The 15,547-nt window shown below is 49.0% G+C and overlaps 3 protein-coding genes across 3 annotated transcripts; 1 reads left to right on the top strand and 2 right to left on the bottom strand.

The window, feature by feature from the left end:
- Positions 1–204: 204 nt before the first annotated feature.
- Positions 205–1,716, bottom strand: SMAC4_08108 (uncharacterized protein). Its single transcript, XM_003347168.2, has 2 exons — positions 1,593–1,716; positions 205–1,523 (listed from the first exon to the last, which is right to left on the bottom strand). Exons 1-2 carry the CDS (start codon positions 1,656–1,658, stop codon positions 669–671), a joined length of 921 nt encoding a protein of 306 aa, XP_003347216.2. The 5' UTR covers positions 1,659–1,716; the 3' UTR covers positions 205–668.
- Positions 1,717–8,940: 7,224 nt separating this feature from the next.
- SMAC4_00174 (uncharacterized protein) lies at positions 8,941–10,623 on the top strand. The gene has a single exon (XM_003351584.2). It carries the CDS (start codon positions 9,338–9,340, stop codon positions 10,121–10,123), a length of 786 nt encoding a protein of 261 aa, XP_003351632.1. The 5' UTR covers positions 8,941–9,337; the 3' UTR covers positions 10,124–10,623.
- A 139-nt stretch (positions 10,624–10,762) lies between these two features.
- Positions 10,763–13,064, bottom strand: SMAC4_00173 (uncharacterized protein). The gene is made up of 3 exons (XM_003351583.2): positions 12,972–13,064; positions 11,642–12,881; positions 10,763–11,534 (listed from the first exon to the last, which is right to left on the bottom strand). Exons 2-3 carry the CDS (start codon positions 12,375–12,377, stop codon positions 11,140–11,142), a joined length of 1,131 nt encoding a protein of 376 aa, XP_003351631.1. The 5' UTR covers positions 12,378–12,881; positions 12,972–13,064; the 3' UTR covers positions 10,763–11,139.
- Positions 13,065–15,547: the final 2,483 nt, after the last annotated feature.

Here is a 15,547-nt window from a genome sequence, read left to right as displayed (position 1 = left end):
AGGGTTAGACAGCCGGCTACGTCATCGGCTGTCTCGGGCTTCCAGGCCCAAGTCGAACTTTCCATCTGAAAGAGAAAAAAGGAGGCTTCCCGTAGCCGAGAGGAAAGAAGCCATTCCGAAAGCCTGAGAGGTCCCGAGCTCCGAAGATTCCAGACCGGCCACACTGTCCTAGGTACACTCGTCACTCCTGAAATAACATCACATGGGATTTCTCTTCTTCTTTCCTGCTTTCTCTCCACTATTTGCACTACTTAGTACTCGCCAGCAGGGAAATATCCCAACATACCACATGCCAACATGCGAACATGCCATCATATACCACCAGACTATTGCCTTTGGCTCATATTATCGTCCCATTGATGGTCATGATCAGGTCGTCGAGATTGTAGGACGTATTGGCAGGCGGAAACGTACGAAAACATCAGGTCTTCTCCCGGCCGTCATTGTGCTTCTGTGGCCAGGTCTTACCACATTTACTTGTCCCAGTCTATCTATTCCATTGGCTGCCTCATTTTGTCTAGGTATGCTTGCTCTCCTAGTAAAGGGAAATATAGCAATATCCACGCCGTCTATGCTAGCATCCATAACCCCCCCGCTTACCAGGCATCCGTTACTCCTCATATCCGCACCCTGTACACCACCAGCTCCTTGCACCTGCTCTCCCTCCTTTATTGCGTAGCAGCTCTTAGATCACTTAGCCTGTCGACGTAAAATGACGGTACGGCAACCGCATCCGCCGCCTCCCAGTCTTCCTTCTTGCTCACTCCCGTCAGGACGGCAAGTGTGCCGCCCAGCCGTCCCTCGATGCCGAACTTGATGTCGGTGTTGAGCCGGTCTCCTACCATGCACGTCCTCGCGCGGTCCAGGTGGAACTTGCCCTCGATGGCATCCATCATGGCCTGGCTGGGCTTTCCGAGCGCCACGGGTTCCTGCCCCGTCATGTTGACCAGCGGGATGCTGATGGACCCTGCGCCGGGGAAGAAGTTGTGGTTCATGGGGAAGGTCGAGTCCACGTTTGTGGCCAGGAAGACAGCGCCGCGACGGAGATACTGGTATGCGTGCGATAGCTTCAGGTAGTTGATGTGCCAATCCAAGCCCGCGAGCACGCAGCCGACCTCGGGATCGAGCAGAGATCCGTCCGCAAGACCCGTGAAGTCTTCTGGCGTGATATCTCGACGGAAATACGGGTCGGTACCACCGATGAATGGGATGTCCTCTGTCGTCAACTCCTTCTCGATGCCTGCCTCGCCGATCACAAAGACCTTGTTCTTTGGCGGCGCCAGCTTCAGGATTCTGGAGATGTAGATGGCGGAAGAATACGCAGAGCCAAAGATCTCATCTTCATCCGCTGGAATTCCCAAGCCCTCGAACTTCTTTTTATACTCTGGACGAGATTTTGTTGAGTTGTTGGTCACGAACACCGTCTTCTTGCCTCTTGATCTTAGCAAGTCCAACGTCTCGACAACACCCTCGAAGACATGATCTCCAGACCATAGCACACCATCGCAGTCGAACAAGAAGACCTATTCTTGGTGTAAGCATTGCATTCATAATCATGGGTATTACCGGTAGCTCCATCGGGGAAGACAAACATCGAACTTGTCAATGAAATCGTTGATGGCAGCGACGTCGCCACTGAGGTATTTCGGCTGCGCCATTGGTAAGGTTACTAGGTATGTCCTGAACAAAAAATAGTCTGTTGAACAACGATTGGAAGCAGTCGCCAAGTGATCGACCTGGGTAACTTTTCGGAGATGTTTCGTCCAAGGCTTTCAGAAGTGCAGTCAGTGGTGACTGAGTGAGGTGCTCACTGAATCGGATTCCGTGGACTGCTTGACCGTGTCTCCAACACAGGCGTGGCGATCGTGACTCTCATTGTCCCTGCCGCCTTCCGTAGTAACGACATGATTGGCCATTGGCGTGATTGCGCCCAAAATGGATCTGATTCGGGGCAAGTGCTGGCAAGCTTCCACTCCCAGAGCTGCCCAAACGAAGCGCTAAACAACAAGCTGCCGTCGTTCGTTGGCCCTGATTAGGCAAACGATCGCCAGAACAATGCCGGGAGATCAACCGCTCTGTGAGTGTCCACTGCTTCCTGAGGCATTGCTTCAAAGCCATAGAATTATCGAGGCTGGCGATAGCCTCAACATTTTATCGTTGTTTCAGCCGACGATAAGCCGCGCTGCCGAGATATCCCAACTGCGACAAATGGCGACGGGACAAAACAGCGCACTGTCAGGTATCCTGTACCGGTGACGCAACCAAGGCGTTTTTAGAAGCTACCCCTGCGACCCGACGAAGGCATCTCCTTGACGAATGGATGATATTTGTTCAAACATGGATTTTAGCTACGAGTCTACACTACGAGTCTGTCAAATACAACGGCCCAACCGGATCATCGTGGGACATGTACCTACCTGCTCGCGGAAATGATCAGGACGTGCTGCCAGCAACAGTGGACCTTCCATTTTCGCCCGACAATCTCCTTCATTGGACTTCTCTCAACGTTCGCAATCGCCTTACCAGTAACCAAGACCCTAGCCTCGCATACCTAGGTAATACCTACTGTGTATATCTGGTCCAATATTAGATATCCCCATCTGCTTGCTGCCTCGGCCGAGGCACAGGTTCGAGGCTTTCTTTTTTTTTGGTCGTTGCGGTTGCTGCAGATCTTCGCATCGTTCCCCTTACGAAACTGTAATTCGTTCGCCCTGTGAACCTGAACGATGGGTACCGGGACCAACCAGACGGAACTCTTTTTCCAGTTCCTGGTCGGAACATCTTCCTTCGATGCTCGTTCGGCACTCGGGAAACCGAAGAATCGACGTTCAGACAAAAGCAGATCCAATTGGACAATGGGCAACGATCTGCAATCTGGAAGTGCATATGCGGGAAGCACATGGCTGTCTCCGCTGGAGAGAAGCAGGAATCGCATGATTTCTGCATCGCGAAACTATCAGAAATCCTGAACGACAACAGTTCCTGTAGCCTTCTTTGTAGGTGTGTCGAAGGATGATAATGACAACGATTGCACTGATACCTAATACCAAACTCAACGTCCTAACATGGATGAAAGCTCGATCAAAACCTGGAAGTAGTAATTGCCTCTTACCTCTCAACTATGTGCTACCTGGTAAATTTAGCTCACCTTTCCTCCTATAACCAACTGTCTTAGCGCTAAGTGTTAGTACTTACGCTGGGACAACCACAAAAACTTTAATAACTCTAAAATTGCCGGATTTCTGGTCGATTGACTCAATTGCAAAAGTATTAAAAAATCTTAATATCATATATCAATATAACTAAAAATGTTTTAAATTCTTCGCAAAGACTGCTTCAACCTACTAGCGGGCAAATGTAACCCGCACACGACACTTAAGCATTGCATTCTTGAATTAAAAAATTGAAAACCAAAGAGGATTACTAAAATTTTGCGCTACCTAACGCTAGAGCCGCCGTTCAAAAACCCGTAAAGACTGTAAAAATCTATAAACTTTACTATTATATATACTAACGTTCTTACTACCGTCACGGTACGTAGGTCTCGAGGGCAGTGCGTACAAATAACTCTTACAAATGTAATAAATAATTAACTATGAAAAGTAAAAGAGAAGAAGAGAGAGTGCGAGTCTGACCAGCATGACTAAATACAAGAATGAAATAGGAAGTTGGTCCAACAGGTAAATAAAACAAATGAGGCATGTAGGTAATGTAGCTAATTAGAAGGCATGGCGCTAAGCTATGACAACTACTATGACAGGCTAGGGTGCATATGCCCAGACAGCCAAACCTACAAAAGATAGGACAATGTTCTGCTTGCAAGGCAGCACTCGGAATGCACACTATATAGCCAATGTCAACCTGTGACACTACCTCCCCTTAAAGCGAAGTTATCTTTCAATAATCTTCAAGATAAGGCCCCGGCCCCGGCCCCATTTCCGAGGGCGACAATGTCGCGGAGGATTTATCGCAATGCGACAGCTTATATAGCACTACCTGAAAATGCAACTTCCCGCTAAGTTGGACATTTTCCAATGGGCCGATACGTGGCATTTCGGTACTCTTCGATTTGCATACATGGTCCTCAATTGTCATTGCATTTTTAGGGGCTGTGCTCGACTAAGTGCCGACAAGAGTATCCCAAAATCGCCCTCGAAATTGCCACGGTCGGGAATCGAACCCACCGTTTAAGCAAAACATACTATGACAGGCTAGGGTGCACATGCCCAGGCGGCCAAACCTACAAAAGATAGGACGATGTTCTGCTTGTAAGGCAGAACTCGGAATGCACACTATATAGCTAATGTCAACCTGTGACAAAAAAGTAGAGTTATTTAAAGTAAGCAGGATTATATACGAAATAAGCAGGGTTTTATACGGAGTAATTAAAATTAAAAAGTAAGAGTAAGTAATGAATTCGAAAATAATGAGTAAATAATAAAGTAAACGAAATCTTTTATTAAATAGCTTTTATACAAAGCTAGAAAGCGTGTTTAGTTTAATATTAGTAAATAGGCAAGAAAGCTCTTATACGGTCCGTAGTGTCACGGCGCTGGCGGACCACTACATCACTGGGCTATGTTCCAAAAGGATACAAGTAACCGAAGCTGGCAATTCGGTTGCTCAAGTGGTCTTATATAGTTGTGATGGGAGTCGAGAGACACAACTGCAAGGCTGCCATCACAAGCTTTGGTTACTTGTATACTTTTGGAATATAGCCTAGTGATGTAGTAGTCTGCCAGCGTTGTAACAATAACGATAAGAATAGACGACAAACATCAAAGCAACCACGGCTCCCCGGGCTCCTATAGTGAGACGGGATAAAAGTTTGGATTTAGAGTTGTGGTTGGAAATGAAGAAGCTGAGAGTTTTCATCCAGTATTCAACAATACGGTTTTTGCTTTAGACTAAGAAAGAAAGCAGCACCGCTTACCCATTGAGTAGATTATATAGTTCTAGCGTAATAAGACAATATATATATGTATATTAATATATTCAAAAGGATTCATTAAATAAGAGACCTAATAGTATTTTTAAATTCAGTAGGTCAAAAATTTATTAGGATTCTACAAAGGGCTTTGCTTAAAGACTTATACGAGAGCGACAGAAGAGTTTCAGAAATTAGATTAGCTTTCCTTATAATATTTATTAGCAGTAAGAATCAGTCATAGCAATTTTCAAGACTATTACAAGTGTTTTTAAATACGAAAATACTTTTTTAATTTATTTGTATAAGAAATAAAAAATTCTAATATACCCTTTTTAGTACGTAAAAACCCCAGTTAGCAGCCGAGCGAAAGCTAAGTGGGCTGAGCGATGGGCTCCTAGAGAAGACATCCCGATACCGCAGGAGGAGGTGAGAGAGCCCACGTCGGGTGAAAGGAAACGGTGGTTGGAAGAGGCAACTCGGAGAGAGTGGATAGCGAGGTGGCACGTTAGGGTGGCCGAGGCGATGAGCAAAAGGAAGAAGCTGAGTGCCGCAGAGGCGCGTGCGCGGTTCAATGGAACCACGCTGCAGTACCACACATGGCCCAGTACGGATGAGAAGTCATCTCCGCACTACCTCTCGAAGGCTATGAGCTCACTCCTGATGCAAATCAGAACGTGCAAAATAGGCTTACGGGCGTTCCTCTTCGAGAGAAGAGTGCCGGAGGTGACAACACCGTACTGCCGGTGCGGGTTAGCGAAGGAGACGTTCGAACATATTGTCTTGGAATGTAGAGAAACGGAAGACACATGGTTATGGGGAGACCCAACGTGGCCGACAAACATTGAGCAACTCCACAACGAACTCGAGACAGTGGCGGGGGCGGAACGAATCCTTTGCTGGGCTTTGCGACTGGGACGACTGCAGGAGTACAAGCTGGCAGTGAAGATCGAACAAGCGAAGGAAGCAGAAGAGCTACTAGGGAATTCAGATTGATCTTTGATTCTGGAGAGCGGGAGGACGGTCGGGGGACCACGCAGCGGAATCAAAGATCGGGCCTCGGGAATGACAGTGAGGTCATACCGAGAGGAAGATAAACATCGAAGGCACAGCGTCGACACGGCGTCGTTATAATAGAGAAGCGGAGGGTTTTCATCTGGCTACGGTACGGTTTTTCTCACTGACTAAGAACTGAAGCAGCATCGCATACCCACTGGGTAGACTATGTAAATAGTTTAGCGTAATAAGAAGATAAATAAATACATAAAGTACGTAAAAATATATTACGTTTTCTCCTAATTGGAAACGTAATGAAAAGAGAAAATATTGCCCGCGCTCTTAGTGTTAATTAGTAGTAACATATTATTCGCATTTAAATTTCCAAGTTTTTTAATTCGACTTATATTAGGGAATCTTAGTAATTAATACTCTAGTAGAAATATGCAGAAGGAAGAAGCTCTATAAACGATTAATATAATTTCTTTAAAGATGAAGAGTTCAAAATTGGGCCCAGCTTGTTACGAACTTATGAGGACACACGGGCCAACCACAGCACTGGTAGCACAACAGACCCAAACGGGCAAGGTCGTGCTACCCTACAGGACCAGCGGATCAGGAAGGCGCACGCACGGGCTCACCAGTACGAAGGGCTCACCCGTGAGCCACTGCTCACAGTGAGCCAGGAGGGCATCGTGAGCCACCACACACTAGATAGACCTATGGGGCTCGACAAGAGCATCCGGAGACAGATATCTCGCAGAGGGCGAGCAGGTATAAAGGGACTACGGGAGAACTCAGATTGTCAGATAGTTCGACAGTAGTCAACAGATCACAGTTACCACAATTGTTCATTGAGACCAGTACCACGCACATACTTGTTGTGAACCTTTTGGCTTCACCGAACGACTCTGATAGTTCTTACCTTCAGCTATCTCATTTAGGCAGATCAGACTGCCGTTCGTCACACAGCTATACTATCACAATAATTAATATATTGCTAGACTAGCAATTTAAACGTATTAATACTAAAATCTCTAGATTCCTAATATCATTAGCCATACCTTGTATTATAGCTTAGACTAGTCATGACAGCCCACATTAGCTGAGCTGCTATGGGGACTCTGGTGCCTGTCCAGCTGTTGCCCTGCACTTGAGCTACTTAGCTTACTGCGCTGCATATCTACTGCGTGCAGACGGCTGGCTAGAAGCTAAGCTTTTCTTCTGAGATAATCTCTCTTTTACCTTTTATTTATATACAATATAGCCTTAGTCTCGTGACTCTCTATATTAAGTATAAATTCTTAGATTTCCGTATCACGTATATAATAGAAGAGGACAATTTTAGAAAGGAAAGAGGAGAAGGAGTGATTTTGTTTCTTTTTTTACTTTGCTTAGTTTCTTTTTCAAGTTTGAAGAACTGTAATGGTAGACCATATTTAATGTAATAGGCATTACAGGAATTTTGTAGCCTTTAGCTTAGAGTTGCGCTCGAATTATATAATTTCTAGTTTTGACAATCGCTATAGATTAGATTAAATAGGACAGCCCTATTGTCGTACGTCTCATGGCCTTTGGAAGGCAGAAGTAGATGTTAAATAAAACAACAACAACAACAACAACAACAACAACAACAACAACAACAACAACAACAACAACAACAACAACAACAACAATAACAACTGGTAAATTTAACTGCTTGCTGATAATTTACCAACTTGGTACTACAGCTCTGTATATTTAACTTTTCGAGTATAGAGCTGTTCTCCAAAAGAGACTTCAAATAATAATCCGAAAGAGGATGATGCAAAGAGCAATCAAACCCGGATATCAGGGAGATACAATAGGTAGACGCACCTGTGCCTTTCGGAAGGGGTGCAACTCATTACAAAAAGGGAAAGATGTAGCCGCTTCTCTCTTCAGGGCATTACTATGCCGTCACTGATTCCATTCGGAACTTTCCCAACTGTCACCCTCCTTTGTTCCATAAACCATCGGCATACGTATCTTCCATTTCCTTTACGATGCCGTGCCAGGCATAAGAAGAAAGGCATCGAGATCCGAGCCAACACTTCTCGGTCTGAGAATGTCATTGAGGCATCCAGTGATGCTAATCTGCTAGTCCTGAGTGTTGGCAAGGGCAAAAAATGGACATCGAGATAAAGGAATTGCTGATGACGATGTTATGGCAAGCTGGGAATCATTCTGACCACATGGCGTTCGTCTCGATCTCACCATGACGGATAGCACTTTCAAAGAGGACAGAAACCTTACCAATATGCCCATTAACATCTTCCATTGTTCGTCCACCACAGCACGTGTCATACCTCCTGATGGCGAAGACAAATTACGACATCCATAGACGAACGATATCATATCATGGGGTGAGACACGAGATCGCAGCCTCATAAACCTCGCTCCAGATCTATCGTAGTGGTAGTGCAAGAGTGAGCCCTGCTGTGAAGCAAACCACACAAATACACCGTTGGATAACCAAGCACTCGACATCGAACCGTAATATTGCCACGGGCAGAAGAGTGGCGGTCATATATAATTTTTGAACTCGAAGTGCGTCTTTCTTTCTGAGATTCCAAGATTCTTCTACATGATTTCACGACATCGTCTTTATTCGCACTACCAACCTACCTACCAATCGCGATCGTTGTTGGCTGTTGTTCGTAGCTCGTTGGGTCACTTGGGTGACCCTGGACATTGTCGTTGCTAACCTCCAAAAACCCATAGGGGTAGGTGGTGGGACATGGTTCGCAGAGCTACAGAGTACTGGAGTAACGTTGTCCCGGTCCAAACACAAGAATCATTTGGTTGACAAGCTGCGGATTGCTACTCCTATGATCTTATCTTGAGCATCTGCTTTGTTCGCCTTCCTTGAGCTGTTGTTGTAAGGTTGGGAAAGCCCCATATCTGACGAGTATAGTGTATGGAGGTGTGTGGTCCGGAGCCTTTAAGCCAGGGGAGGTGCTACCTCGGTTTTGATTCGTCGCAAAAAAAGCTTTTTGGTCCTTTCCCTGCAGTTCGCCCGTTGGTAGTGCCCCACTAAAAAGACGACGCTCAGAGCTATCATCGCTACGGCTACTGCTACGACTTTCTCATTGACTGACTGCACACTAAAAGCTGGTCCGGTTTGCGATATCGTCCCCACCCCCGCAGTTATTGCATGACAAGACAAGACACCGACAGATCTTAACCCAATCCATTCTCCTTTCCCTTTCCTTCCTCCTCGTAAACTTTGAAAGAGAACAGGAAAAAGTAAAACACACCTGCGATATTTGTCACGACCTCTATCCCCGGTCATCGGAATTGAACCTGACCTAAAACTTCGCCGCCCGAAGCATCACCAACAGCAAAACGCCCCACCGAAGCTCAACTTTCCCGCGATAAGCCAAGCAAGCAGCAATGGGCAAGCAAGCCAACCTCTACTCCTTCCCCAGCGTCGACACGCTCGCGACCGCCCTGCGGTCCTACCTGATCTCGTGCCAGGAGGTCGGCATCGAGCGTCACGGCGTCTTCAAGGTCGGCGTCTCAGGCGGCTCTCTGCCCAAGACGCTCGCGCAAGCGCTGCTGGCGCCCGCCAAGGACGAGTCGGACAAGGTCAAGTGGGAGTCGTGGGAGATCTTCTTCGCCGACGAGCGCGCGGTCCCGCTCTCGCACAAGGACTCCAACTACTTCTTGCTCAAGAAGGAGCTGCTCGACAAGATTCCCGAGGGCACCCCGCAACCGACGGTGCACACCATTGACGAATCGGTGCTCGACGACACGCAGGAGCTGGCGGACCGGTACGAGCAGGCGCTCGTGAACTCCTTTGCCGCGCGCGACTCGGTCAAGCTGCCCATCTTCGACCTGCTGCTGCTGGGCTGCGGGCCCGACGGACACACGTGCTCGCTGTTCCCCGGACACGAGCTGCTGCGCGAGACCGAGGCCTGGGTCAGCCCCATCGAGGACTCGCCCAAGCCGCCCCCGCGCCGCATCACCCTCACCTTGCCGGTCGTGACGCACTCGGTGCGCCTCGCGTTCGTGGCCACCGGCGGCGGCAAGAAGGAGATCATGAAGGATATCTTTGAGGAGGGCAAGGGCTTGCCGTGCGCGCTGGTGAACGAGGCGACGGGTGAGAGGTGCAGTTGGTTTGTCGACAACGCGGCGGTCGAGGGCGTCAGCTACCCCAAGAGGCCCTTCAGCCTATAAAATATGACGTGATGTTCTTGTGTAGGATTGGGAGGAGGATGAGGAGGAAGGGGGAGGTTGAAACCCGGGTCGACATGTTGTCGCTCAGATGGACAATGCGGGGGTATAAAGGTAGACGGGATGACAAGGGAGGAAAACGCAAAATGATGGAAGAGAGGAGGGAGAGACACAACCGGTTTACCTTCATACTCACCCAGACGAAAGGCCCAGGACGAAGCGACTGACTGATAAGGGGCAAAATAAGACAGAAGAATAAAAAAGGGAACCTCAAGGTCTAAATGGACGGAAACGAAGACCAAGCAAGCGGAACAACAGATCTTCTTGGTCTTAACTCATCTCCAAAAAAAGAAACAATAGACTTGGACTGGCGGACGTGGAGGTTTGGAGTTGATTTTATGGGATGAAAACGGAGTGATTGGAGTTTTTCAGATATTGCCGTACGTATATTATGTATGTACAGGTAGCGGCGGCGGGGGCTTTGTCTTCTTTGCGGAACGACCTTGATATTACTATCACACGCCCAATCTTAATCTTCATTGCAGTCTTCTGGTATGGTGGTGAGATACAATGACTAATGATAGTCGCTCGCTTACTTACCTCCTATCTGCCCAACTTTTTACGATTCCCAGATATTGATTGCCGGGCAGACCATGCCTGCGCACCCTTTGACCGTTATTTTTGCTGGCGTTATATGGCGTCACCAGTTGGGCGAGATGAAGAATGCAATGACTTGTATTATATGCTCTCTAATCCCTGTCTCTTGTATTCCCCCTTTGGCCTTTCCATATGTGCCCCCGTCTGCTTCTGCCGCGAGTGTCTCACGACACTCAAGTGCGAATTTATCTTTTGTTCCCTGCGATGCTATCTCTTTTTGGGCGCAACAACATCAGTGCGTGATGAAGACTTCTCCCGAACCATTTCTATTCATCGTACACCCCAAGCCTCCTCTCAAAGAACGAATGCAGAACTATTCCAGTCTATAGACCGGAACCCACAAGCGCAGCTGCCGAAGGATATCAAGCCGTTCCTTGATCCTGAAGCACCGCAACCCACAAGCTCGCCGCCGACTGCTGCTTCGCCAAATTGCTTCCATCATATGGTCCCGCCCAGCTGGTACCGTAAGAACCATTTGCTGGGTTCCGTGCCGTCTGGTATGCCGAGTTTGCGTTGTGCTCCAAATATGCGCGATATGGCCTTTCCCTGAGCAACACGTCCAGCTCGCCGAGGTTACGAGCAAAGATACCCTTGAAGCTCTGCTGGTCGAAGTTGCAGCCCGCGGCGGTGCCCTCGCAGGCGTAGTCGGTCAGGACCCAGGTGGATTGGGGGGTGAGTTTGGGCGAGGAAATGACGGCGTTGGCGAGGGTTACGGCGGAGCGGACGTAGGCTTCGTTGGGGGTTGTGCGGGAGAGTTCTGGGTTTAGGGGTTGGCTTGTTAGTTACTTTAAGGCTTAATATGACTTGGTATGAGAAGGGGGAAAATAAGAGAAAATAGAGGAAGGGGGAAAAGGGATACCGTACCGACTAAACCGCCGATTAGCGTTCCCTGGAGGTATGACCACGTCGGTCCCTCGTTGTTGAAGCACACTTGGTTTGCCTTATCATTTGTCAACCCGTCGTTGGCCAACCCCTCTGCGTTGATCATGCCCGATTCCTCAAACCACTGGCGTGTCTTGAGCGCCCTGGTCAGATATCGAGAATCGCCCGTGCGAAGATGCAATCCCGCGGCCAACTTGATGTACAAGGCGTTGGCAATAGCGTTCTTGTACGTTAATGCCTTGATGTCCACGTAGATCCCTCCGCCGCACTCCGTGTCCGTCCAGTACTGCCAAATATACTGCTCATCCTGCTTCGCAACCTCCAGGTATTGCTTGTCACCGGTAAGGTCGAACATACGAAGCATCGCCAACGCCCACCAGGCCGTGTCGTCAGTAGAGTCCGCCCTGAAGTTGCCGCCGCCTTGGGGCCAGCCGGGCACGGGCGCCTTTTGCTTGTCGACGATGTACCGCGCTTGGTCGAGATAGTCCCGCGAGCCGGTAACATGCATGTAGTCCAGAACGGCCTGAAGGGCGGTTCCAGAGATCCACCAGGCAATTTCGGGAGACCAGCGGCCTTCGGAAGGGTTGTAGAAGGCGTTATTCATGGCATCGATGGCAGCTTTGGCGGCGATCTTTGGGTCGACCACCGTAGAAGCCTGGATGGGCTTCAAGATACTCAAGAGGCCGGCCAGGCCAGCGAATATTTGTAAAGGTCTCATCGTGCCTGGAGATTAAGTGGTTAATTCTGGTTTGGTCGACAACGCAAAAGGGAGACTTTTGAGCGCCTGCAGAGGGGAGAAACCTATATAGGTCAAGGCGGAGCCTGTAAATTGGCACGCAGGTAAATTAGGGTTGTGGGCGTTGTCCAGGAGCTTCACAACCGCGACAGATACATATGCTGGTGTATGCTGGTCGAGCTGGCTTACGGGGCGCCGACATATGTCATCTGTAGGCGCTCAAAGGGGGGTGGAACGTTTACCCATTTCGCGAGTTAATAGGTAGATACTTATAGAGGACGTTGAGGGCCTCAAGGTCACTCAAGCTCACCAAGTGAAGTGTTCACGGCGCCTCACCTTCACGTGCCTCTCTGTCATCCTCAAGGTTCGATCGAGGAGCTGATGCGGATGATACGAGCAAGTTCCTCTTCACGACGAAGGGAGTCAGCGCCTTCACAGATGCGCTTTCCCAGCGGGGCGGTTTTCAGGGTCACCGCATTGTTGTTTCTGTCATCCCAATACGAAGTTAGATCATGGTTAGGTGTTGTTGGTTGGGGAACAGGAGACACCAACCAGCTCAAGGGATGAGCAACTCACCACTTCTTAGGACGAAGTCAATGTCCCTTCCTCCACTCGGGAGTTGGCCCGCCAAAGACGGGAGCACCGCCGCTTGGGCAACGGTCCGGGATGCATCCGTGCCATGTGAACTTGATCATCACGACGAGGTTTTCCGGGTAAGTCTAGGTCTTGGGATAGAGAAGACGCTGATGACTTGACCTGGAGAAGACAAAATGTCTCCAAAAGCATGCATAGTTCTGTGAACTGTCAATTCAACGCCTCTGACCTGGGTAGGCACGACACCCAGAAGCCACGAGTCCAAGTTGTCGTCTAATGGACAGCTGCCTTCCGATTGTCAACGATTTTCGTCAGATGTGCAGATGCTTGCAGTTGACGATCAACCCTGTCCCTTCACGGATACCGTCGCCCCAAAAACGAGGGCGCGGGCGACTCCAGGATCCCCAATTCATCTCCATAAGCCGTGTTTGTGTTGTGCCGAGCATTTGCCGCGCCGAAGGCCGTCGTATTTGACCCTCTTCATTTTTTTGCATGTAATCACCCGGGCCCAAATGTTACTCTGTGGCTCCGGGACCTGCATCGAGCCGAACTTGTGTGCATCCAACCTGATACTTGGGAGGGTTCTTCGAAGAGGGTGGTTTGATTTGGGAGTGGTTTGGGTTACGTTGGCACAGAATGTCCAAACCTCTTTGTTTTGTCGATCATCTCGACGTAGATGATACGTCCAGGTAACGAGTGTAACCCGTCTCTACCATGTGTCGTGGATGGGAGGATGAGAGGAAGGAGGGAGATACCTGCTTAGGAACATCAGACCGGATCGGGGAAGTGGACGAACAACCGCGCCTTCCGTTGTTTGACCCGGCGACTGCCACCAGCTTCTTGGTCACGGTGGACAAGGTTTCCCATCGTCATGAATGGTGGAAAAGGCAGTCTCGATGAGGTCTGGCCAGGAAGAGAAAGTGGAAAAGAGGAAGGAACGAGAGAGATAAGGGCCAGGAGAACTCCATGAGGGAAGCCGGGTGTGTCATGCACCGACATGGCCGTGCATATCGGTGCCGAAAGGAACTGTATGTTATCCACGCGGACCTCCGTATCCGCCGCGCCATGTTTGCATAGCAGACCATCCATGCTTCCTCCCTCCGTACCGGTCCTCCAAGGTCGCAAAAAGTGGTGGTCATGCGACGATAGCAACTGGTTATGACACTGTAGATTGTCTAGTTACCAAGTCTCACAGCCTTGTGCTGGAGTTTCACTTCTTTTTTGTTGCCATTTCTAGCATTTCGAGAGTGTCACTTGAAGTGCTGACTGGAATGTTTTTCTTTTTTGGCTTTCCCCATGTTGGAGTTTGCCATTTGCGTCATCGGAAATTCTTCAGGGGTAAAGGACCACGCTTGCCTAAAGTGGTATAGCCTGCTCTTGCCCTACAGAATGTCATGCATGAATTTGAAGAAAATTCGAATCCTTGGGACCCCTTGATTGCCCTGGATTTTACCTAGGGAAATCTTCACCTTTTGCGATTGGGTTCGCCCTGGAAGGGTCTGCTTCATCTCGGTGGACTTTTATGCCCCTGATCTCTGTCTGGTCCCTCGTCCGCCACCGAACCGATTCTTTCGTCTTATAGTTCAGATGACGTTGATCTTGATGGCATCATTGGCACTCTCCATCGGCGCTGTCATCCGGTCTTCGGTCCCCGTGGCTGAAACGTAGCGTCGGGTAAGTAGACATTCTCTTCCGACGCAATTGCACAGCTGCAGAAAGACATCATTTCATCCCAAGTGCCGATGTCCGCAACACACCTGAAGCCGTTTGCGCCACGCCTCACATTCCATGATTTCGTCCAGAACCACCACACGAGCACGACGAGAACGGCTTGATATCATCCATCTTCGAAGAGTAGGAAACGCTGCAATTTGCTTTCGGTTAGCAGTCATGGATTAGGTAGAGGCTTCGCATATACACTACTGCCATAGACATATGATGGGTTGCGTATCTGATGGGCCTATATGTGCCTATCGATGATATCTAATAGCTTGTAAGCTTTTTATCACTCGGTGAAAGATCAACAGTTATCTGTGACCGAAAGCGAGGCTCATACCACAACGATAGGCAGCAGCTGCACGAACGGCTTTGACCTCGTTCCGTGTCAAATTAACCATCGTAGACTTGGCTCTTTGGCTCATCGTGAGCGGCTGTTTCAGAAGAACATGGGCCAGTGTGACTACAGGGGGGGAGAGGTCCCTTAGGACGATCCAACTAATTTCCACGGGCCGGCCTGGAGTCTTGCAGGGAATTAGGCTCATGGGAGCCAGGGCGGGCAAAGTAGGTACGTAACCCTGTCTAAAATAATGCGACTTCATCGTCCGTTGTTCGATTTTTATCGAGTCGCCCGTTTTCACATATGCCTACCTGAGCTGCCTACCCTACTCGCCTACGCACGCTGTCTCGTCTTATCCCCCCCCCCCCCCCCCCCCCTTTTTTTTTTTTTTTTGCATGACCATCTATATCTCTTGCACCAAGTGAGGTCTTACTACCGCAAGTGGGATTCCGGCGCTCTCGTATCACCTCCAGTCCTCTTCCCAGCCCAGCATTCCGCCGAG

The sequence above is a fragment of the Sordaria macrospora genome, chromosome 4, assembly GCF_033870435.1.
Source record: "Sordaria macrospora chromosome 4, complete sequence".
In the NCBI taxonomy this organism is placed as follows: Eukaryota; Fungi; Ascomycota; class Sordariomycetes; order Sordariales; family Sordariaceae; genus Sordaria; species Sordaria macrospora.
The sequence above is the reverse complement of the archived record's forward strand: the minus strand, read 5'-3'. Positions and strand labels throughout refer to the sequence as shown.

Coding starts and splice junctions, on each gene's coding strand:
- SMAC4_00174 (XM_003351584.2), top strand. CDS start 9,338: ATGGGCAAGCAAGCCAACCTCTACTCCTTCCCCAGCGTCGACACGCTC.
- SMAC4_00173 (XM_003351583.2), bottom strand. CDS start 12,377: ATGAGACCTTTACAAATATTCGCTGGCCTGGCCGGCCTCTTGAGTATC. Junction 11,535..11,641: donor GCTAATCGGCGGTTTAGTCG/GTACGGTATCCC, acceptor CCCTAAACCCAG/AACTCTCCCGCACAACCCCC.
- SMAC4_08108 (XM_003347168.2), bottom strand. CDS start 1,658: ATGGCGCAGCCGAAATACCTCAGTGGCGACGTCGCTGCCATCAACGAT. Junction 1,524..1,592: donor ATTTCATTGACAAGTTCGAT/GTTTGTCTTCCC, acceptor CACCAAGAATAG/GTCTTCTTGTTCGACTGCGA.